At 40.3% G+C, this 25,761-nt stretch overlaps 1 protein-coding gene and 1 long non-coding RNA gene across 8 annotated transcripts in view; one reads left to right on the plus strand and one right to left on the minus strand.

Annotated features, from left to right (window-relative positions):
* Window positions 1-4,342, plus strand: part of LOC111094380 — an 89,360-nt gene extending 85,018 nt beyond the window's left edge. For 2 of the 3 annotated variants that reach the window (XR_005385312.1, XR_005385314.1), the window contains 2 exons: window positions 689-791; window positions 3,104-4,342. This is a non-coding gene — a long non-coding RNA (uncharacterized LOC111094380). The remainder of the gene's footprint in view (window positions 1-688; window positions 792-3,103) is intronic. The other variant, XR_005385316.1, reaches the window with a different exon arrangement.
* PLEKHM3 (pleckstrin homology domain containing M3) overlaps window positions 1-25,761 on the minus strand; it is a 178,263-nt gene that overhangs the window by 120,846 nt on the left and 31,656 nt on the right. For all 5 annotated transcript variants that reach the window (XM_038585578.1, XM_038585575.1, XM_038585577.1 and 2 more), the window contains exon 3: window positions 18,923-19,858. In XM_038585578.1, coding sequence (XP_038441506.1) covers window positions 18,923-19,858 — 936 coding nt within the window. The remainder of the gene's footprint in view (window positions 1-18,922; window positions 19,859-25,761) is intronic.

A 25,761-nucleotide genomic window follows, 5' to 3' on the forward strand; every position in this document is an offset into this window, starting at 1 on the left:
TAGTACAAAATCATCAACATGCATCTCCGTAGAAGACAATTATTACTTTTTTTTTTTAAAGATTTTATTTATTTATTCACAAGAGACACAGAGAGGAAGAGACATAGGCAGAGGGAGAAGCAGGCTCCATGCAGGGAGCCCGATGTGGGGTTCGATCCCGGGTCTCCAGGATCACGCCCTGAGCGAAAGGCAGACGCTCAACCGCTGAGCCACTCAGGCATCCCCAATTATTACTTTATATAGAAGTGTGTAAAGAAATGAGTATAAGCCAAGTGAGGAAGAGATAACATAGCCGTTAGGCCTTATTTCTAGACAGCACAGTGGTTCTCAATCTTTGTCCCAAAAGGGGGCATTTCCTATATCTGGAGACATTTTTGGTTGTCATAAAAGGGTGAGTAGGGTAGCTACTATCACCTAGTGGATAGAGGCCAGGGACGTTGTTAAACGTGTCACAGCACAGGACAGCCCCCCACAATATAGAATTATCTGGCCCCAAATGTCAGAAGTGCCACTGTTGAGAAACCCTGTGACAGTATAAAGATAAGAAGGGAAAATAAGAGGTCTGAGTATAGACGTTACTTAATCACTTTTCTCTGCGAGTGACAGACACTCGGTCTATCATGGGAAGGAGGAAAGCCCTCTCCCCAGCTCTACTTTCTGAACTAAAAGAAATGATTCATGCCCCTAGGTTAATTTAGAGGCACCATCAAAGAGAGGTCTTATCCACACTGTGCCATCATCTCCTGGACTACCTGCCAGTAACATCAGCTCTTCATGAAGTAATCCTTCTGGTGAGACACTTTCGACCAATAACTCATTTGGAAAACTGCAGAAATGGAAAGGGCTGAGCTAACCTGGTTATTTTAGATGTGAAAGTGGCCAGTGGTGGGAATATTGTCCCTCTGTGACAGTCTGCCTCCTGCTCCCAGTTGTCTCTTAAACATGGGAGTACCAGGGTTTCCCATATTGTACCCCTGCAGCCCCAGACAGGAAAGGGAAGTCAGCCTCACCATCCTCGTAGCAAGGCAAATTCTGGGCTGGGCCACTTGGAACTTAAACATGGAAAGCTTTGGGGGAACTTGTCTTATTAAATCAACTTTCTTACTAGAAGGTTCCTCTGAACCAGTGCTGAGCCATATAAGAGCCTAAGACAAAAGGAAAATTCAGTCATACTGATCCTATCTCTAAAATTTTATATTTTGTTCATCATGGATTTTTTTGGCATTAATTTTTACTTTTGAATAATATTAAAAATATTATTTATCTCAATTACTGAGGGGTTTGGAGTGGGGGGTGGGGCATGCTCTAAGTTGTGTGCCCAAAGCAGTTCACTCAGTCCCCCACCCTAGTCCCAGCCCTATACTGAACCTTTTCCTCAGAGTCGGCTATGTACCCCAATAGTGCTCGTTCCACAATGATTCTCCACGATCTTTAATATTGTATTAAACCACCACTAACTGTTTTTGTGAGACACCACTTTATTAAAAAGTGAGGAAAAGCTGAGTGAGGAAGAGAAGATAGAGTTGGCAGGCCTTGTCTCTTTTTTTTTCTTTTTTCTTTCTTTTTTTTTTTTTTTTGCAGGCCTTGTTTCTTTTTTTTTTAATTTTTTTTTTTAATTTTTATTTACTTATGATAGTCACACACAGAGAGAGAGAGAGGCAGAGACACAGGCAGAGGGAGAAGCAGGCTCCATGCACCAGGAGCCCGACGTGGGATTCGATCCAGGGTCTCCCGGATCGCGCCCTGGGCCAAAGGCAGGCGCCAAACCGCTGCGCCACCCAGGGATCCCAGCAGGCCTTGTTTCTTGACAGCACAGTGGCTACACCTCTATGTTGATGGCTTTGAACGGTCAATAACCTCTTACTGGCTTAGAACCTCATATTATCTTTTTGGTTTCCCTGAGAAGCAAGCTGTCTTTCTTTACTCTTTTTCTGGAATCTATGTTTCCTTTCACCTTGTCTTAGAAGTCTCTGTGTAGGGGCGCTGGGGTGGCTCAGCAGTTGAGCATCTGCCTTTGGCTCAGGTCGTGACCCTGGGGTCCTGGGATCAAGTCCTACATCGGGCTCCCTGCAGGGAGCCTGCTTCTCCCTCTGTGTCCCTGCCTCTCTCTCTGTGTCCCTCATGAATAAATAAATAAAATCTTAAAAAAAAAAAAGTCTCTATGTACATCAGCCTCATTTTGCCTGTCGCGTCTGTGACAAACACTGTCCCACCAAGGTCGCCTCGGACTTCTCTTTCACATCACTCCCCATTCTGAATGTCTGCTTCTCTTTCCTTATATTTTTTGTGAGTCTCATCTCTTTGAACTTTACAGTATATTTACAATGCAACCTTTCCTCTTCTTAGCTAAAACCCCTGAAAAAAAAAAAACCTGACAGCATCTCTCAGAGTAATTTCTACTCGAGCTATTTTAGTAATGACAACAATTTGATAAAATTAAAGTCATGAGAGTGGATCCAAGTAGTACTAGGAACAGTCTCAAAGTGAAAGAGATCACTTTCATCAGCTTCCCTTAAACCCATGCTTGAATTTCTTCATTTTCACCCCAAACCAGATTCTTTATGTTCTAGAGGATTTAGGGACTACCTCAGTGTATGCTCTTCCTTGACCCTTTTCCCTATGCCTTTTCTGGTCTTCTTACCAAGCTTTTCTGTCTCTCTAAAAGCACAGATTTGTGACCACCTCCAAAGCTAACCTTTTAACATATGTTTAGTATTTAAAAACAGGCTCCTTATATTGGGATTTTTTTTTTAATTTTTTTTTTTTTTTTTTTTTTTTTTTTTTTTTATGATAGGCAGACAGTGAGAGAGAGAGAGGCAGAGACACAGGCAGAGGGAGAAGCAGGCTCCATGCACCGGGAGCCCGACGTGGGACTCAATCCCGGGTCTCCAGGATCGCGCCCTGGGCCAAAGACAGGCGCCAAACCGCTGCGCCACCCAGGGATCCCCTTTATATTGGGATATTTAGAGTTAGAGGGCAAGACACACACAAAAAAATATCTACAAGCGGGAAACTCCTATTCCCTGGTCCTCATGTTGCCATTTGAAAGGAATTTCCTAGAGTTGTATTCCCAGCATATCTTCCCATGGTTTCGTTGTCACAGATGGAGACATGAGGCATCTGACTACTGAATTTAGAAGAACCCTGGCATGTGCAGGCTGGCCTGCAGGAAGCAGGTTTTTTTGTGTGCTACGGCAAGAAGGCATGGCTTTTGGGACTTCAGCTGTGACCATGTGAATAAGTCTCCCTAATTTAGGGGTCCATTATATAATAAGTGTGATTGGTAAGTCATACATGCAATACTTTGATCTCCACCTTCCTGACCCCTGGAAGTAGAATGAAGAGGAATGATACATTAACCCTGTAAGGCCTCTATAAGGATCATGGCTCAGACATCACATGTACCAATGGGAGTGGGAAGGAAGAAGGAAGGCAATCAGGTAACCCAAGCATGCATGGCAGTGGGTGATGGGTCACTGAGATGGGGATTGTACAGGAAAGCTGGGCTCAGAGGCTTACAAGGAGACCCTCTGCATTACCAGGCACCTTTCATTAAGTTAAAATTCTTCACCTTAACAATGGATGAATAACACTATTTTCCTAAAGGTTTCCCATCCATTATTAGGCCACAATAAGGCTTCCACTCATCCAAGAACCTCTCCCATATTTTCTGGGGGAAAAAATGTAGTGATGTACAATATTACTGAATTAAAATTTGGCACTTTTGGTTCAGGTGATCTTTTGTAACATTTGAATTGCACATAGTCAAGGCAGTTCAATCTTCCCTCAAATTAGAGTGTTGAAGATGCTGACCTGCAAGACTAAATAAAAAGACTGGCCTGAGGGTATATAATAAATCAGTGGCAGGCTATAAACAGAAGACCAAGCTCTTCTCCTAATGTATTACTTATCCACCGAGTCTGGATGCTTCCTAGCCACCAAATCATGGGAATCTATTATTTTGTCTAGTCTCTAAAAGCTTGGGGGTTACAAATATCTTTATTGATAAAGATGCAGAAAGAAACCAAGAATTTCAAACTAAGTCTATCCTCTATGTCAGAGATACAGATTTGGTGATTTGACAAGGAAATTATTTTCAGTAAAGCTCTGGAAAGCTTTCAGCCCCACATGATTTACTTACTTCACTGAAAAAATTAGCAAGATACAACCCCTGGCAGAGATACATACCTGGTCAGAATGTGATTTTCAGCATGGTGACTATTCTATTATACACCTGAAAGTTTCTAAGAGAGTAGATCTTAAAAAGTCTCACCACACACACCCACAAAAGGTAACCATGTGAGGTGATGGATGTGTTAACTAAACTTATAGTAATCATTTTACAATCTATATGTATATCAAATCACCACACTGTACAACTTAAATTTACACAATGTTATATGCCAATTCTATCTCAAAAAAGCTGGGGGGTGGGTGGAATGAATAAGTTCTGAGGATCTAATGTACAGCATAGTGACTATAGTTAAGAATACTACATTGTATATTTGATAGTTAATAAGAGAGTAAATCTTAAATGTTCTCACAACAAAAAAATATTAATTATGTGAGATGATGGATGTCTTTACAAACCTTAATTGTGGCAACCATTTCATTATATATATATATAAAATCATCACAATGTAGATATAAACTAACACATTGTTATTTGTCAGTTATTATCTCAATAAAGCTGGGAAATAATAAAAGAATGTGATTTTCAATCTGTTGGAAATTCACACAAGCCTGCATGTCTTTAGTTTTGGAATCCTAGTTCCCTTCTAGAAGTGGTATCTAACATATGCTAAATTAGCTAAAGCTAATAAGTGAAATTTTGCTGGTAACCTTTAAAATATCTACTTAAAAAGAAACTCTCTATTTTAAGCCAAGATTTGAGAGTATATCTGGGTTAGAGAGTGGGATCACTGGGATCCCTGGGTGGCGCAGCGGTTTAGCGCCTGCCTTTGGCCCAGGGCGCGATCCTGGAGACCCGGGATCGAATCCCACGTCGGGCTCCCGGTGCATGGAGCCTGCTTTTCCCTCTGCCTGTGTCTCTGCCTCTCTCTCTCTCTCTCTGTGACTATCATAAATAAATAAAAATTAAAAAAAAAAAAAAAAAAGAGAGTGGGATCACAAAGTCACTGGATGTACACATCATCCTACAACCCTGGGAGGGCTTTAGCCAGGCTGGGCAAACCAGAGCCAGCCAGTTTCCTGGCTGTTTCTGAAGCTGCTTAGTTCCAGGAAGACCCTGGAAGATACCACCAAAATCTTCCCTCCTGAGTGAATGCAGTGCTGGAAGGCACCCACTATTAGCAGACTGGAAATGAGAGAACAAGGTAAACAGGCCAAGGCCTCCTCCTTCTCCGAGGGGTAGCCACATATATCACTTATCCTCTTTTCATCCAGATTCCATTTTTTGCTGTGCACTGTTGTATAATAAAGAATTGTTTCATCTTTGTCCCTCATTTTAGCAGGGAGTTCTTAAAACCCTTGGAACTTCCTGAGTGATACAAGGGTCTTTATTATTCCTGAGCCTCTTGGACCATAACTGACTTTGTGCTAATGAGGTGACTCATGGTGGGCCACTATACAGCTTGAGATAGACAGACACCAGGAGGACCAACCCCTGATTGGAGGATTTGGATCCTGGCCTCTGGGGAAGGAATGGGAGGGGCTGGAGAATGAGTTCAATCACAAGGTCAATGATTCAATCAAGCATGCCTATATAATGAAACCCCAATAAAAACTCTGGACACTGAAACTCTGTTGGACTCCCGGGTTGATGAATACATTGATGTGTGGGAAGGGTGACATGCCCTGATTCCATGGGCAGAGAACACAGAAGCTCTGTATTTGGAACCCTCCCAGACCTTGCCTTCTGAGTCTCTTCATTTGGTTGTTCCTGACTTATATCCTTTCTAATAAAATAGAATTATAAGTATAGTGCTTTCTGGACTTGTAAGTTGTTCCAGCAAATTATTAACCTGAGAGGGTTGTGGGAACCCCCAAATTTGTAGCTAGTTAGTCGGAGTGCGAGTGGCCTGGGGATGCCCTGAACTTGTGGCGGGGATCTGTAGTTGGAGCAGTCCTGTGAAGGATCAAGTCCTTAATTCGGGGGGTTTGTGTTAACTGTGGGTAGTTAGTACCAGAACTGAAATCGCAGTACACCAGCTGGGATTGAAATAACATGTGCATATATGAGGAAACTCTGATGGTACAGTGCCTGGAGTAGGAGTCTGCACCATTTGTTTGAGGAATGCTAGTCATGCAAAGAGGTCAATTAAGTTGGAAATGTTGCATATTTATACTTCATAGTCAGTATAATAAAGGCTCTAAAAGGTTACATAGTAAAGAAAAAATGTTTTAAGTTTTATTTTTTTAACTAATCTCTACACTCAACGTTGGGCTCCAACTCATGACCCCAAGATCAACAGTCACATGACTGCCTGAGCCAGCCAGGCACCCCACATAGTCAAAATTTTTTTAAAAAGTCCCTGGAAACCTTCAAGATCATAACTGGCTTTCCGGGATCCCTGGGTGGCGCAGCGGTTTAGCTCCTGCCTCTGGCCCAGGGCGTAATCCTGGACACCCAGGATTGAGTCCCACTTCAGGCTCCCGTTGCGTGGAGCCTGCTTCTCCCTCTGCCTATGTCTCTGCCTCTCTCTCTCTCTCTCCTATCATAAATAAATAAAAAATTAAAAAAAAAAAAGATCATAACTGGCTTTCCAAAAGGATAGGTTTTGGATCCATCATTTTCTAGTATTATTAAACAACCTAAATAACTAAGTAGAGAACATGTTAATTATATCTGCAGATGACTCCAACCTAATATTTCTAGAAAAGACAGTAGAGTAGGGAGGAAGGACTCAAAACAGAGGATGACTAAAACTATTAAGTACATATCTACTGTGTACCAGATGCAGAGCTAGGGAGACAGCAATAAACAAGAAAACACAGGTCACTATAGCATTTGAAGTCAGGTGGAGGAGGCAGCTATTAAATAAATAATTACACAAATGACACAATATCAATTATGACAAGTGCTAGAGTAAGAGGTACTAAACCAGCATTACAAAGGAGAGAGCTAAATAGGTCCTAAGTCAGTCTGGGGGGTTGGTTGAAGAAGGTGTTCTTGAGAAAGTAATGTTGAAGTAGTGACCTAAAGAAAGAATTGAGGTAGGGCAGATGGTGGGTATATTCCAGGGAGAGGCAACTGCACACGAGAAGGCTCTGAGGGGAGTGGGAAGGAAGTGGAGTATTTGAGGAACAGAGTGAAGTCAGTGTGGCTTGGACTTGGTGTGTGGGAGGAAGTGTCAAGAAGAGCTGAAGGTGAGGAAGTAGGCAGGAGTCAAATCATGTGAGGTCACTTTAAGGATCCTGGTCTTCATGCCAAAATATGTGCCGAAAAGCCACTGAAGGAAGGGTCTGTAAAAAGATCTACTGGGGTCAATCTGTATTGTAATAAGACCACACTCACTTACAGTAAGACAAGGTTGGGAAAGGTTAGAATGGAAGAAGACTGGCTGGAGGTCACTGTAGTTGTTTAGGTGAAAGATGACCTAGCAAAGAAATGAGGGAGTAAAAGCTATCTCAACATTCAAATACTAAATATGCTTATCAGGTTTAAAATAGAAACTAGGCATAACATTAGGATGTATTAAAAAGGAAGCCAGAATGTGAGTAAAGGACTTGAACAAATCTCTTTTCTTCATTTGTATTCACCTTAGGTAGGAACCTTATTAGAACACCATGGTAGTTTCCAGAATGTAAGGAAGACATGGAAACCTGGAGATTATCAGCAGATTGATATCTCAATGGTTAAAATGTTAGACATACGTAGAAGAAACAGTTAAAAGAATGTGCTTACATTACCTAGAGAAAACTGAAGTAAGGCTTGATTCATTCGCTAAGAACATTCTATGAGTTAGGAATTGGTTTCTCAAACTTTGTTATGTATGCAAATCAACTGGAAAGTTTGTTAAAATCTCCAGACCCGGGACATCTGGGTGGCTCAGTAGTTGAGCGTCTGCCTTTGGCTCAAGTCGTGATCCTGGGGTCCTGGGCTCGAGTCTTACATCATGCTCCCCACAGGGAGCCTGCCTCTCCCTCTGCCTATGTCTCTGCCTCTCTCACGAATAAATAAATAAAATCTGAAAAAAAAAAAAAAATCTCCAGACCCAATTCCAGAGATCCTGACTTCAACAGGTCTATGGAAGTGTCCAGCCAGCCATGTCTCCCCTCACCACTCTCCAGATTCTGATGAAAATGGTGCTCTGATCACTCTGAAAAGTGCTGGGGTCCTGCCTTCAAAAAAGTCAGACATATAGGACCATGACAGGAGTCCAGGAGACTGGAGGAGGGTAGGTTCATGCAGGAAAAATGTTCAATTCTACTTGGGGAATTAGAGTAGGGTAGTCAAGGAGGCTTGTAAAGAAGTCTTTAAGAGTATAAAGTATTTTTCACACCCAAAAGTCTTCAACAAAACATAATATAAAACAACCCAGAACTCTCCCTGTCACCCATGACCTCAGGGCTCACTGCTGTGCAGGCCTACTCCATTCGGCATCTGAAATATGGAAAGGAGTTTTATGTTCTTTATTTCTTATTAATGTGATTTAATTAAAACATTTTCCGTGTTAACATATTTCGAGATATAAGAACCTGCATAAGCAATATGTTGTACACTTGAAACTAACATAACATTGTATGTCAATTATACTGCAATTAAAAAACAAAACCTGCATTCAGTCATATTTTCTACTGCAAAATTAACTTTTAGTTTACTCCCACACTTCAATTTCTGGAACTGCATGGTGTCCTTGTTTGTTGAATGATTGGATGAAAATATTATTGCAAGAAATAAATTAACATTACTCTATTACTAGATTTCCTTATCTAGGGATGCATTTGCTCATTTCACTTAAGTACGTTTCTGCTTTTAGACAGTATAATGAATTTTAGAAAACCTCTTACATTTAGAGGAGTCCATGAAAAGCTGTTTTTCAAGGAACTTAGCTAGAAATTAAAAGAATATTGGCCTACCCCTTGGTAGGATATCCCTAGTCTATCCTAAAACCACACTTAGACCAATTTCTGTCTCAATGAGAGGTCAGTAAATAGAAACTATTAACTCAATGCAGGGTCCAATAGTACATTAACACCTACTTTAGAAGTTTAACTGGAAATGAACACATGATGAGAACAATGTTAACCATAAAGGAAGCTACAAAAAGGGACAAGAACTTTCCAGACCAAAGTATAGCAACAAAGACTGGGAGAAATGAACAGCTTTAAAAAAAAAAAAAAAAAAGATAGCACAGCTATGGCCTATGAAGTTCAGGAAGGTCTATCAAAAGATCCATATCTTCTGAAATTCAAAATGATTTTATTCTTCTGAAACATATCAAAGACCAACATGTGACTTCTATGATGAGATACCAGGAATAAATCAAAAAGCAAATTTATATCCTATAAAATCAAACAGCCTACTTATATAAAGTGATCAAATCTCTCTGAATTTTCGAATGTGAAACAGTTCAAAACCCAAACTATATAACTATCTTCTTCCATAGTCATATTACTACTTCAGCATGTATTCAGATTCTTAATGTACATTTATTTTTATCTAAAATCATTTCCTAGACTCAAACATTTAGACTACAAAAAAGAGTAAAAAGCAAATTTATCCACTGATAAACATCAGAGTCAAGGAAAAAGATTCCCATCTCCTATCTTTTTAGTCAAGTGATATTTCTACTGGTTTAAAATACCTTTCCCAAAGGAAGGATTTACTTATTAAATGAAGTTTAAATGGAGGGATCACATTAATCTAATTTTCTCTAATCTTCTATAGACATTCAAAGAACCACAGAATGAGAGATAAAAGGGACCATATAGAGCAAGGCTGTTCCTTCTAAAATATCCCAGACAGATGGAAGTGCTGGAAGGAAATTCAAAGACCTCTGAGTTCAATTATGTGCTATAATTACTCATTTGGCCACCAATTTTCAATTTCTGTGAGGGCAAATAATGGGATTATTCTGTTCACTATGCATCAAGCATAGTGTTTAGAACACAGTAGGGCTTCCACAAACATTTGCAGAAGGACTGAATTAATAAATCTCTTCATCTTGCAGATGAGAAAACTGTAGCTCAGACAAGTGTCTTGCCTTGAGGTCACAATTCCAGTTCTTCCAGTCTCATTGGCCAGGGCTCTTGACACTACTGATTTTCACCTCTGGCCATCAAATCTTAAATAAGGGAAATCCACTTCAATCTGGACATATCTGTTCCCTTGGTCTGGTGGAGCTACCCAGAGTAAGTCTATTTTCTCTTCTTAGTGGCAGCCTTCAAAAATATGGGGACAACACTAGTGTCCTTCCTATTTTGGTTACATGTGCGCGGCATGGTTCACCATCCTATCACGTGTCAAAAGATGTAGTAGTTTGTTCTTTAAGAGCAACAGTTGTAACTGAAGTTTCCAGATGTGATCTGGCGAGGGCAGAACACAGTGAGGACATGTCTTCTTTCTCTGGACCTGTTTTGTGAATGCTTTTGAAGTAAACACAGTGGTATAGATTCTGGTTTCCCATTGCCTCATTTGTATAAACACATGAGCTACTATTAGATCAAGCATCCTGGGCCTTCTATCTTTGCAGCTGATTTTCTAAATATAAGCATGGGACTATTTATCCCTACTAAAGTCACATCTTGTTTAGTCCATTTCTCTAGCTTATGTTTCAGAATCTGGATACTGTCATTTAACATATTTTTGTGCAAGTTGCAAATCTGATAAGTATGCCCATGATATCTTTATCCAGGAGACAAATAATAAAAGGAACTAATTCTGATATGTAATTACTCTGTGCCAAGCACTGTCCCATGCCATTTTACCTCATTTTATTCTCACTACAAATTTATGAGGTGGATTTTATTATTTTCTCACATCTTAGGTTAAAAAAAATGGAGATGCAGAGAGGTCAAGTAAGTACACAGGGTCACACAGTGAATAGCAAATCTGGAAACCCAGTCTGATTCCAGAGTCCTTGATCTTAGCTACTAAGTGATGCTCATTCTCATTATTATCATGTATCTTTACCAACCACCTTCTAGACTGATAGGGATCCACTGGTCAATAATCCTTGTGTAAAGATGCCAATCAATCACAAAATGACAGAACTATAATCTCTGAATACCACACTTCTCTGTCTTGAGGATTTTGCCAAATGCTTTTCTTTTTTCTTTTAATTTTAATTTTTTTTAACAGAAGAAGTCTTGATTTTTTTTACTCATTTTTCTTTTTATTTAGCTTTGTGATTCTGTCCTTGTGCCTTTAACAATTTCTAATTTTCTGCTCCCCAGTAAGGAAAGCATGCTTGATCTTGTCATGAACACATTTAGCACACGTGGAACCACCTCACTGATGTGTTTTGTTTTGTTTTGTTTTGTTTTTTTAGAAAACCTGGTAAGACCTATAGGTCTCACAGCGTGAAATTCTTTAAGTCAGCCTGGGCACACATCATATACGGAATTTGGTGCTTTCCCAACCTTCTTGGTATGAAGCTAAACGATTCTATTACTGGGGGTTCACAACAGCCTAGTTGTATTAGAGGCTGTATTGGATATGTCGAACTCTGGACCACTCTGAATACCTACAGATGCCGTCCCCAGAAGAGGGGAAAAAAAAAAAAAAAAAAACCCAGATAATTTTTCTGAACAGTAAGTGCCATAAGGCATGGACCTGTCTAGTAACCCCTCATTTTCCTTTGTGCATCCTCAACCAGACTACAAAGTCCTGGGAGCCCAGATCATATCTATGCTTCACTTATATCTCCCATAGTACCTACTACACATTAAGCACATAACAGAAATTCAATTTTTATCTTGGATAGATGGGTAGTAAAAGCCAAAGAGATCTCCCTGAGTTTAATTCTATAGGAAATCTCAGGATGAAGTTTGAAATGGAGAAGTGGGAAGAGACACTACTTTAGCTTTCAAATTCTCTACAACAGGGATTCTCTAGCATAAGCAGAGAGGGGATGCCCTGGTCTCCAAGACAGTGACCACAACAGCCTAGCCCCCTATCTCCCAGTCACATTCTCCTGCTCACCCCCTTCAAGTTCCCAAATCCTCTTGGAGGGGGTTCTATAAGTCTTTGAAGAGTACAGCCCACATATTACTCCTATTTTCATATCCCAAGGTGCCTGGCAGAGATGTGTGTGGCACACATGAGGGGTTTAATGAATGCTTGCAGAAATGAACATTTCACCAAAACTCCACTTAAAGATTTTACTATCAACAATCTATCCATGGTCATATTCAAGGCTGGGGAAATAAAAATAAAACTTTGCCTGTCAGGACACACATACATGCACACACACAGGAGACTTCTCCATAAGACAACAACCCAATACATTAAAAAACAAAATGACAGATAATACAAGGGTAAGAAAGCAACAATAAACTAAAATATTAAATATTAAAATATTTCTCTTTTATCCAAGCTGTTTATATGTTTCGAGAGGGATAAGCTTTTCTTTATTGTCATATTCTTCTCCAATTAGCTACCTGCCTATTCCTTAACTCAAATAAATCTTCACCTTACTATCATTTTTAGAAAGTAAAAGACAAACTTGAAAATAGTACTAAAGGTAGGAATTGGAGATATCAAGGAAAGTCAATTATTTTTATTTCTGTACCTTTTTTCCTTAGCAGATCTTACACTTTGGCTGCTAGAGGATCCCCTAATTTTTCACATAAGAATCAAAACAGGTTTTGGCTATGCTAGAAGAACATAATATACAACTTCCCTTCTTGGCCCTTAAAAACCTACATATCTTTCTTTACCTACTCTCATATGCATAATCAGCCCCTAAATTCAATCTCTCTTTTTCTTAAGAATTGCTATTCTGCATGATTTATTCTGAGGCCAGTAAGTAACTATGCCCAACTCAGAAATATTGCTTACTTCCAGACTGGCAACTATTTAATGAATAATTAACCACTCCATACTTTCTATCAGGGATGCTTGTATTACCAGGGTAAAGGTATCCTTGATGTCTAAACAATGTCATAAAACAGGCCTTTGCCAGAAAGACACCCTCATTTATCACATGAAATGCCATGCGGTATTAACAAGGTCGATACTGTTTGTTCAATATATTTTGCTTTCATAGGGGCTTGAAATGATTTGTTTTTGCAGCTGTGACGGAGTTAAATTAGGGATTTAGCTTCTGCTTAGCTAGTAGAGCATATATAACCAGCAGCTATTAATTATCTGCCACTAGTCATCTTCCCACAACTTTCAGCATCCCGGGGGTACTGAGTTACACCACCAGCAGCCAGAGTCCACCCTTGAATAGCCAATCCTGGCTTCTCAGGAACTGAAGGGAGATGAAATCATTCAAATTGTTATTTCTTACTCCACAGCCACCCTCATCCCAACGTGTAAATGTTATTAGTGCGCAGATTTTTAAAAAGTTGAGTAAGCAGTTGAAAAGAAAAATCTTAGTTCAGAGACTAGTTTCAGACATCCATCTTCACAAATGAGAAACTAATAACACCAAAAAACTTTTGTGACCCTAACACACCAACAATCAGCCCCTCTCCCCTTTTTCTCTCCTCTCACACCACCATTCTGTCTTAAATGGAGCAGGGGGAGAGGAGGAAGTTTGCTGCCAACATAAACTTGTCAAAAGCCTGCACTACAGTGCTAATTCCTGTCTACCTGTTTGTGTCAGCTGGGAGCAGCCTCCGAAAAGCTCTGGGGAAAAGGCAAGGGGAGAGAAGGAGAGAGAAGGAGGGAGAAGGAGGGAGAAAGGGCGGGGGCAAAGAAAAACTAGAGTGGAATTCAAACAAAATTGAAATTGTGTGTACACGTGCGCGCGCGCACACACACTCTCACACACACACACACACACACACACACACACACAAAGCGAGGGGGGGAAAAATGCTCCTCTCTCCTCAGGTCCTAACAACATACTTCTTTATCAGAGGTTCATTGTCAATCAATTAGCCGAGGCAGCAGGGGTCTGTGAGGTGGGGGCACCCGGGGAAACAATGGACAGCCCTGTTGTATTACTATTTAATCACTTTTGCTAAATAAATAGAGCAGCCCTGAGGTGCTGTCATGTCAAGGGAATTTATAACAAAACAACAAAAAAAAAACAACCTTCATTTTTCCTTGGTCATTCCTTTTTTCCCTTCAGGACAAGAGAGGGTTATTACTGTAGCCTTAAGTTCCATCTTTGTGTTTCTTGCCTTTGATTCCCACTCGGACCCTGCCACTTTCTGGCACTAATTTGTCAGGCTGAACAAAGAGAGGATTTGTACCTCCTGTAAGGTCTCAATTAGGAATGGCTTCTGCTGTATTATGTGCCATTCAAGGAGGACACAATGCCGGTAATTACAGGAATTTGCACTAAATGGCTGAAGAATTCACAGCAAAACTCCCCCCCCCACTCTTGGGTTTACTCCTCCCAAGGGCTGGGGGAAAAAAGGAAAGCAAAAGCTCTTAATGCCAGAGAGATGTAATTACCAACAGCAGTCCCAAGAGGTTAAACAGCAGCCAAGGGAGTAAAACCATAAAACTGACAGTGTGAAAATAGTAGAGGGGATCCCCTCAGCTCACTATTTTTCTTGCTGTCTCTTCTGTTAACATTATTCAACTTCAGTCCAGAATCAGGAACACTGTCCCACAGTGGCCATCCGATATCACTCCCAGATTACAAAGCAGTAACAACGCTTTCAACAGTGAGCTTTGCAACTCTTACGGCACCTAAAACTAGGCCCTGGGCCCTTTTATTATAGTACTCAATTGGTAGGTTTCTTGACTGCTGGGAAATTACATGAAAAATAGCTGTAGATATTTATGCCAAGAAAACCTTGTATCTAGTCAAGGGAAATAGGTATGTACACATGTCTAATTCCTGAAGAAAACAGGGCTGTTGCCTTATGATCTAATTTATACAACATTTTTGTGAGCAACCCTATTTAGAACCACTTACAGGTACATACTTCATAAATATTTTAATAAGTTGAATAATCATGTTTTAGTACTAGTATTTTGATACCACAAATGCCCCATTGCCAAACCAAATTTTGAATTACAACCAGTAACTTTGCTAGAGAATCATACCTCATTTTCTTCTTCTACAGAGGTGTTCCTGAAAAGCTATACTAAACCAGCACCAAATTACTTGTTCTGAAATACCACTTGCATCAGATGCTCCTCTCTGCTCAGGAACCTTCTGTGACTTCAGGGTCACATGTTCAGTTCAACCCTATCAAATTCCTTTTGCCAGTCAAAAATGACTGAATAGCTGCTATTTCATATAGTTCTACTTGCCACCACCTAGCTTTGTCACAGTGGCCATTTGGCATTCCTGATGTGATTATTTGATTAATGTCTGGTTCCCCTCGCAGACTGTAAGTTCCATGAGAGCAGGACCATGTCTGCTTTCTTGCAGCATGGCCTTCTCGGTGCACCTGAGTTTTTGGCACATAGGCAGAAACTCAACACACAATAAATGGTAGAAAGAAAGAACTTCATTTCCAAAGGCATTGTTTGCAGGAAGAAGGAATGCATGTGAAAAGGCCCTACAGGCAAGAATGACCAAGGTAGGTTCCAGAACAACAAGACAACCATTGTGGCTGCAAGGCTTCCTAGGATGAGGCAGCAGTGTAGCTGGAGAGGAAGCCATGGAATGAACCACACATGATCAAATACAACTATAAAAAGTTCAAGCACATGTTAAGAAATACACAGTTATATATAAGCATGTGTTTTCAAAACCATAACCTCAGGCATTTTGGGATGGTCGTGCTCCATTTTCTCTGCAGGGGCTCTTTAAATTTCCAAAAAGGATATCAAAAATTCTTCACCTACAGAGTTTAGTGACATAAGGCCAACCGCACTATTTTGTAGATATAAAAGCCAACATTTGTATCTCGACTGGATAGCAACTAAATGACATCATAATAGAGAGCTCCTCAGTGCAATCGTCCACTTTTAAAGTTTTTTCATTGAAAATATTTAAAGGGAATAAATAAATCCTCAAAAAATATTTAAAGAAGGAGGTACTAAGTGGATGTAAAAACTTACAATCTGAAGACACTCACTATAACCATGAAATAAATATTCTGGATTAGCTTCTCCTTAAAATAACAGATTAACGACAAGTTCAACTAAAAACAATTTAGTAAGCATTTTGACATTTTATAAGGTAAACATACTATGCTACTAGCTTTTTCACCAAATGTGTATTTTTACAAGGATGAAAATTCAGGGGACACAAAACTAAATGAATAAACATCCACTTTAGATTGATTATGTTTGTGAGAAACAGATCAATTTTTAAAGTTCCATCTGCTAAAATAATCTTCAATTTAATGAACCTCCCAAGTAATTTTAAAAACATTCAGAGGTTTGCTTAAAAAGTTTTAGCCTTTTTCTTTTGAGACTCTGCCCCCTACAGGAGATGAAGTATTCCTACCTGGGGTAGGAAACCAATATTCCGTGTTGCAATTAAGGAAAATGAAAAGCAACCTGGTAAACCATGTGTACCCCCAAAGCAATCAAATGTAGCATTTTCCAATTAAAGGGCACTAAAGTTAAATAAAATATTTCTACTTTGGAATCTGCCATACTACACAAATTAGATTGACTTCTCCCCACCTCAGATTAGAAACCTACATGTACCTTATTAGAACTCCAAACCAAAGCATGAAGGTAAAAGCTGAGCAGAGCAAATGAGTTTTAGACTTCATTCTCCTGCCTCCTGGATTCTCTATCACCCTCATCCCTAACCTATTGTCCGAACCGGGCCAAAATGAGTGAGGACATTTAGACAGCAAAGGAATATATCTTAATGGAACCTAAAGCAGCTGCCAAAAAGTTCTATCCCTGCCCATTCGGTAATCCTTTCCCTATTCTTTTCTACTTAGTTTCCTTCTCTCTGCCTCTTCTACTCACCTTTCCTTGTCTTCTTCCTTTTTTCATTTCTTTGACTGCTAGATGTGATGGACTTGCTGAACGCTACCTCTACTTGTATTTCTCCTTCCTCTGAGTGCTAGATACACTGCTAATACAGTCCAGAATGTGGGCAGTGCACACTTCATCAGGAAGCAAACTTATGAGAGGAAGGTAAATTAGGAGCCAACTAGGTGTCAATCCTTATGTAATCCCTCAGACTTTTCTGCCTCTGTTTACTAGAAAATTTTCCAATTCAGCTATTCCAGTCTCTACCTTGAGGGTGAGCTATTCTCCTTGATTCCAATATTACTACAGATTTGTTGACCCTATCAGCAATCCAAAGCCATGGAAGTGTATCAGAATTCCAGAATGTTCAGAGTCAGCATCAACAAATTATTGTTGAATGACTGAACTTTGAAAATATATGTACTAATATAAGACATTAAAATGTCAGTAATTTCTAAAAGCTGTGGTAAAGCAAGGGTTCCTTTATTTCAAAACCATCTTGCAAAAAGTAGCTGGCTGACTTAACACAAGGTCATTCATGCCTGCAGATACATGCGTTTCACCTAGTATGACTTCCTTACTGGCTCAATGTTGCTGGTCTCCCCTACCCAACCCTGCAAGTTTCTGCTTCATGGTCACTGAGGCCCTCCAGAAAAAGCAGGGATGATTCACTTAATCCCCTCTTTAGTTATATTATTTTTCAATAGAAAAGGCAATCTTTACAACTAACCTAAATGGAAATTTTCATTGGGCCCCGACTATTTGGCTTTCAAGACCAAAAATGTCAAGCAAAAATAGAAAATTTGGTCTTGGCTGGTAGTGGGCATCCCATTCTTTTTAAAATAACATACTTAAATCTGATATGCTTGAATTAGAATCTTCCAAATCAGGTTTCCGATTAAATGACCTTCATGGGGGATCCCTGGGTGGCGCAGTGGTTTGGCGCCTGCCTTTGGCCCAGGGCGCGATCCTGGAGACCCGGGATCGAATCCCACATCGGGCTCCCGGTGCATGGAGCCTGCTTCTCCCTCTGCCTGTGTCTCTGCCTCTCTCTCTCTCTGTGACTATCATAAATAAATAAAAAAAAAAAAAAAAAAAAAAAAAAAAAAAAAATGACCTTCATGGTAAATTTACCTTCAGGATAAATTTCTTGTCCTGTATTGTGGGGTTTAGTGAAAGGGAAATAACTGGATTTAGTTTATAGTAGATATATAGATTTGGTTTAGTGAGGGTTCTATTCTGCCTGGAGTACTGGTTGGGGGAAAGTGCAAGGAATGGGAGGTAGGGCAGAGAAGCAGTAACAGGGTTTGAAGAAATGACAGAGGATCGGCCTTGAACTCTACTTTGCGCCTCACCCTTCCACAGCAGTTCCAGAAGCCCCAGTTTCCCCGGGGATGAAGCACAGGCCCACTGTGACTCAGAGGTCATCTGTTGAATCATCATCCACCCTGCTGTTAGCCACCTCCAGATTTTCTGTCAAGGCTGACTTTCTAGATTCTACCTTAACAGGATTTGACAAGGTCATGATCAATGACAGTTACTGACTATGGACATTTTTCTTCCCTAAGAAGTGTCTCAAGCAGTCAACTTTGGGTGTGAATGTCTCTTTTGAGACAATTTGTGACATCCACATTCCCAGTGACCTTCTTAAGAAGACAGAGGAAATGGAATCGCAGCAGACAAAAGAAACCTAAATTCTAGTCTGGTTATGCTTTAGCTAAGTCATTTTGACTCAGTGGGGTATATCCTATCTGCTTCTGCTTACTTCACCAGCATGGCATGAAGACAGATGTTTTGATGTAGCGAACTCCTTGAAGGAGAGATGCTTTTGAAACAAGAGGTAGCTGTCACTGGCCCACTGAGGGATTTTTAAAGCGAATTCCAATTGTAGGATTCAGGATTGGTCTTTAATAAGCTTTAGACTAAAAATTCGCTTCATACCTGCACATTTGAAACTCTGAGCAGTGAGTCCTCGTTCCAAAGACAAAGTTGTCAGAATGCTGAGGAAGCTGGTCGTCACAGACTGACGTTTGTTCTTCCTGAGTTCATGCCCACCCATCTGATCCTTGGGTTTGCTCCTCAGGGTGACCTGCAGGTTTTGCTCTGAACTTCTCGCTGCATTGGCTGCTGTTCTCAGAGCCTCCATCCACTCCTCGGCCCTCTGCCGGGTCTCAGCACGAAGGCGGAGGACATCTTGGGGGAAAATGACTTGAAAGCAAGAGTCACAGTCGTCCAGGTTGTCCATCTGGACAGCCAGACACACGTCCACATTGTAGCTTAGCAGGGGATCCTCGTCTAGCTTGCCAGGTTGAAAAGCCATAAGGTAGGCCCTGCTCAGCACAAAAGTAAATGCCTTCCAGTTGTTTTGGACAGTTAGCCTGTACAGCGTCCCTGATTTGATGATGTTTTGGTATTGTTTGGGGCTATCCAAGACAGGTGATGGCGCAAACAGCTCACTGGATTTCTTCTGTAAACAATGATTCTGTGTACAGTCAACGTGATGACCAAGCCCTGGTGAGTTTGCCAACTCGTCCTGCCGTCCCACGTAACCAGGCACAGCGGCGTGCACAACTTCCCAAAGCTTCTGCCCCCAGTCCAAAGCCTCCCATGGTGACTCTGCCTTTAACTGCAGCTGGGTGTTGTCATACAGAACGGTATCCACCAGCCTGGCCTCCAGATTGCCCAAAACAGATATGCTCTGGAAGTGTGAAAGCTGGTAGGTGGCATAGAGGGCTTGATTGCCACTGCTGTCAAGGCTGTAGAAGTATAAGTTGTAGGGTGAAAGTTCTGCGTAACAGCTTTGCCAGTAACTGTCATGGTCCTTCCTAATCTCCAGGTATCCCTTCTTCAGAATGTTTGGGAATGCCTGCTTGTGTTCTAGAAAGAAAAAACAACAAGACGAGAGAAGCAATGTGTATTAATTTATGCATATGAGTGAACTCAATGAGATGAAAAGGCAGATGCAAGGAACCAAAGAGATCAGATCTTTCTGGTTCAAAGCAAACACAGTAGAAGCAGTACAGTTTACAAATGACAAGATGTAACTGGGGGGAAATTTCAGGTCTAAAGAACTTCACAAGGGTAGAATCATGAGCGTAAGAGGTGGGTGGTTTGCAATGTCAGTGTGACATGCAGAGGCCTGAGTGGAAAACAGAAATACTGGAATAACTGGGATTATCCCCCTTGAGCCCACAAAACACCTGCACTTCCCCAGGATTTCATGTTTTCTAGGTAACATTCTACAGAGTACCAAATACATGAGAGAGAATATTCCTCCTATCACTTGACCTAACTCCTTGCTAATACTCTTACCTTTCTTTGGGTTAGGAAAGCCAGGAAGAGTCAATGGAAAGGACAGAGCATGAAGTGTGCTACTGATAGACTCCTGCTTCTCAGACCTCCCCCAATAGTCTTCAAGGCCAGTTCATGAGCCTTCTGTCTTCTAATCACTTCCCCAGGCTTGACTCAACTAGCTCGTTTTAGGTCTCTGGTTACATAGCAGTTCTCTCACACCTCTTGAGCCTGGATGCTCTTGTACTGTTCCTTCTGCTTACAATGTTCCTTCCCACTGCTTCCACCAGCTACCACACATTTATCCTTCACTTAGCCTTAGGTTCCTGGAAGAGCCTTATCCTCTCTTCCAGGAACAGAGTCTGTCCTGACTCCCCCAATCCCTCACCTGCAAAGACATGGCCCTGGGTCAGTAACTGGTAGTATTCCTATTATTCCTCTCTGATGGGTTGTCAAGCTATATTATAATAGTTTATTTCAATCTCTGAGTAAATAAAATAAATTTTGAAGTTTTTAAAAAAAAGTCTGTCCTTCCCATTGGACTGTAAGCTCCACCGAGGACAGAGGAGAGGTCTGTCTTGTCATCCTTCTATCACAGCACATAATGCAATGCCTAGGACATAGTAGGCTCTTAAAAAGTACTTGTTGAATGAGAAATATAGCTCCTAGCACAATACCCAACATATAATAGGTATAACTTTTTTCCCTCCCCGTTTCACTAGTTTATCTGGTCATGCCATCTTTAATCAATGATTAGCTGCAATGTATACAAGTTGAGTACTTTAATAGAAGGAGACTATCATTTGGGAGACTTCCTTATACTTTTTATAAATCCATGCAAAAGGCAGCACCCCTCTCTGGTAGAGATTTTCATTTCATCCTTTCTCAATTTCTTTGCTAAGATACATCAGAGACGGTCACAAACTAATTGAGTCATTCCCTAAAGAAGACATATCGCACTCCCAAAGTGTATGATTTCTGATCTTGGCTGAAGGAAAAAAAAAAAAAAAAAAGGTAACATAGATCTAGATCTTAAAATAGCAAACTAAAAGAGAAAAGGAAAGAAATGAGACAGAGAAAAGCCAATTTTACCTGCTTTACATCTCTAGTCCTGACATTCATTAGTATTTCTGTGATAACTCAAAAGCCATTAATTTCTTGCAACCTACACTAATCCCTTTGTAGAGAGAGATAATGGATGCCTATTCTCAGTTATCTATCTTTTCTGATAATGCAATAAGGGAGGTAGTGCTGTTAGAAACACTGCTGCTACCTCTCCCCCTCTCATTTTCATCAAGCACTGATGGTAGTTCACTATTTTCCATAATAAGACTTGTAACCATGTATCCCTCCATCCCCATCTGTCTTGTGACCCCGTGGCTCAGCTATGTATCCCTTAGTAAAATAAAAACCACCTTTCTGTTTTTAGCTAGGAATTTTTCTCTTCTTTCCTCCCTTAGAGCTTTTTACAACAGCTAGCATGAATTAGAAATTCTACTTTAATTGGGCCCAAGCCAGCAGCAAACTCAACTAAAAACTCATCTCTTTCTGACTGTCCAAGCCAGGGTGGTAGATGCCAGCTTGGGTGGACAGAGTGAGAAGTCCTGCCTAGGTGGTTCAAAGGCCCCCTCACTTTCTTGATGTAGAGTAAGGGTAGAGAATGCATTGTGTTTCCAGATTTTGCCCCCACCTGGCTTGGCCCTCCCTAAATAGGTATGTTAAACTGAGCCAGAAGAGACTGGTGTTGATAATAGGAAATGACCCATACTTATAGGCTGTAGTTGTACCATTAATTTCTTGAAAAAGAACAATCAAGAAGAGAGCATACGTGATCAGAAAGCTATCCTGTGGTGTGCATATTCCTCTCTGGAGGGTCTTACTATATTTCCTGTATGAAGTATTAATGGTCTTTGAGTTCTAGAGAGCTCAAGAACTACCATTTCTCTTTAGTCTCTAACAAAGGCTACTTTCTATTTCTTAAATTTTTTTAAGGTTTTATTTATTTATGAGAGACACAGAGACAGAGAGAGAGAGAGAGAGAGAGAGAGAGAGAGAGAGAGAGAGGCAGAGACACAGGCAGAGGGAGAAGCAGGCTCCATGCAGGGAGCCCGACGTGGGACTTGATCCCAGGTCTCCAGGATCATGCCCTGGGCTGAAGGCGGCACTAAACCGCTGAGCCACCCGGGCTGCCCAACTTTCTATTTCTATCGAAAGTTTGTTTTTAATATTTGCACTACTGACAAATCAGTAATTTATAGTTCATCATTAATTTACAGCTCAATTTTTATATCCCTAGACCATATCATTTCAGTTCATTTAACCTCACATCATTATTGTAAAGTGTTCAGTTTCACAAATGAGTAATATAAAATCTATTTAACCAATATCATAAATGATTCAGAAGAGACCACTGACAAAGATTATGACCATTTTCTCAACAAAACAGGAAAGGATGATCAAAATGAATCACTATACCCAAAAATTTCAAAATCACGAGTAATCCCTTAGGAAAAAGAGGGAAACCACCCCCTTGAATTCTTCATTTCCCCATTGCTTTACACTTTGACTAATATGAAGACCTGGTTCAGTTCCTCTGCAGGTCTTCTTCTTCCTCTTCTCCAAGTCCTGTAATGTCAGTGCCATGGCTTAGGGACAATGACTGCTATTTACTGAAGAGGAAGAAGGGAACTTTCCCCATCATGTGTACTGCCACTTTGGTACAGCCAATCTGCCAGAGTTCCTCTTTTGCTATTGTTTCCTCTATCTGTTCTCAGAAAAGTTTCCTTTCTCATGGCCACCACCTTAATCGAGGTCTGGGTTGTTTGTTTTTTTTTTTCCTATTGTGGTACAATTGTCATATAACATTATATTAGTTTTAAGTATACAAATGTATACAAATGTAATGATTTGATATCTGCATATAATTTGAAATCATCACCACAGGAAGTCTAGTTCACACCCGTCAGCATACATAACTACAAAACATTTTTTTCTTGTAATGAGAACTTTTTTTTTTAAGATTTTATTTATTTATTCATGATAAACACACACAAAGAGAGAGAGTGAGAGTGGCAGAGAGACAGGCAGAGGGAAAAGCAGGGTCCATGCAGGGAGCCCCATGTGGGACTTGATCCCAGGACTCCAGGATCAGGCTCTGGGCCGAAGGCAGGTACTGAACCGCTGAGCCACCCAGGGATCCCCGTGATGAGAACTTTTAAGGTGTATTCTCTTAGCAACTTCCAAATATTCAATACAGTATTATTAACTGTAGTTGCCATGCTGTACATTACATCCCCATGACTTTTTATTTTATAACTGGAAAGCTGTACCTTTAAGACCTAATCCAGGTCCAGATGGGCTCCCACCTCTAGTCCTCTTTCCCTCCGGGGCCATCTCACGTGCTGTTACCAGGGTCACTCACAGCCCTTCCCACACCCCCTTTCCCGGCCCAAAACCCTTCACAAGTTCCCTAGTGTTATCCAGTAAAGTTCAAACTCCTTAAGACATTTTATTATGGAAAATTTCAAACACACTCCAAAGCATGTAAAAGAGTAAAACAAACACCCAGGGACTGATCCTTCAGCTGCAAAAATCAAGTCTCCGCTATTCTTGTTTCCTACCTCCCGCCCCTCTCTGACTCTGGCTTTTTATTGGTTGTTTTGGCTGCAATATTTGAAAGCATATTGCTAACACTTTATCATTTCTACTCTAACTACTTCAGGGCTATCTCTAATCTGACAGATAAAACTTTAATACACACACACACACACCATTTTCACACTCAACATGAATAATTCCTCATCTAATACCTAGTCTGTATCTGATTTCCCCAGATTATCTCAAAAAATTATTTTACACAGATGACTTGTTCAACTTCGTTTCACACATTGATTTGGCTGATACATCTTTTAAGTCTCTTTAAATCTATAACAGTTCTTTCTCCTTTTTCTTTCATGCCACGTATTTATTGAAAAATGAGTTCATTTGTCCTGTAGAACTTCTCACATTCTGGACTTGGCCGAGTGTAAGCTCATGGTATTATTTGAATGTTCCTCTGTTTCCCATGTTTCTGTCAATTGCAATTTAGATCTTGAGGTTAATTTAGTTTTTTATTTTGGGGGTCTTTTTTTGGGCAAGAATATGTAACAGGTGGTTGTCCCACTTCCAAGGGTATTAAGATTGATTAGGGAGTTTAGAAGATGTTAGTCTGATCCCTCCATAATAACTTTCCCCACTGACCTTTCACACAATGCAAGCACTTTTCTCCACTCCCCCATATATCAGCCAGGTGACCTGATGCTGTTTCTACCCCCCACCCCTCCCAACCTTTGTGCATGTTCTCTCATTGACCTTTCTGCCCAGATCTCCCCTCGCCTCTGCTTGTGTGTATTTTCCTCACACATGAGGCCTAGTACAAAAATCTCACCTATTCCTGAAGAACTTCTTCATCCCCTCTAGTTGAAAATAACTGTTGTCCTCTGAACCCCCAAACTCTATGGCTAGATTACTCTGATGACTCAGATTTCAGATACTATCTCACATTTATCACATATATATTCAGTTATATAATAATATTATTCAAAATATCAGAAAGAAATGTAAAATGCAACAAGAAAAGTTTTTGCCTCCATATCCCAGCATCCACAATCCTCCTGTCCAAACTGTATACTGTTTGATATGAAGCCTTCAGACGTGTTATATATGCAATAATATAAACAATAATTCGAGGTATATTATATTTATATAATTATTGAAGTTACTCACTTTCATGTTTATTATTTTATGCAATTTTATCTTTTTAAAAACCATTATATCCCAAATCAAATATATGAAAGAAACATTTCAGTAATCTAGTTTACCAAGAAAATCTGGACTGCCTGAGTCAAGCACAATGAATGAAGTCACAAAAATAGATTCTGAAGATCAGGCAATAGAATGAAAGTCAAAGAGCAACATTGCAATGTTTTCAAAGAACTCAAAAGCCCAATGTGATGCCAATATTCCAAATCAAAGTTATCTAGCCAAATTTAAAGGAAACATTTAAATTCTTATAACAAGATTAATAAATGTGAAAGGAAGCCAAGGTGGAGAGTGAATGGAGACTAATCATAATACTTCAGTGTGACACTATCTAAGACAAGCCTAAAAGGATTGCCTTTCAAAGTCTGGCAGGTATGTTACATTTCTCCTGTGGTGGAAGGGGCTAGGAAGCTCTTTGAGTCTCTTGTAAATAACAGCACTGATACCATTGATGAGGGCTCCAGCCTTGTGATGTGTGTACCTCCCAAAGTCCGTGTGTACCTCCCAAAGTCCGTATCTCCTAATACAATCACTTTAGGAGATAGGAGTTCAATATATGAACTTTGGGAGTGACATAAATATTCAGACCATAATAGCAACCAGAAACTCATGTTGCTCAATTTCTATCATATCTTTTAGTCTTGACAACTCATTCTTTATTTCAGTGGATCCCAAACACAATCCCCACA

Source organism: Canis lupus, chromosome 37 (genome assembly GCF_011100685.1).
Source record: "Canis lupus familiaris isolate Mischka breed German Shepherd chromosome 37, alternate assembly UU_Cfam_GSD_1.0, whole genome shotgun sequence".
NCBI lineage: Eukaryota > Metazoa > Chordata > Mammalia > Carnivora > Canidae > Canis > Canis lupus.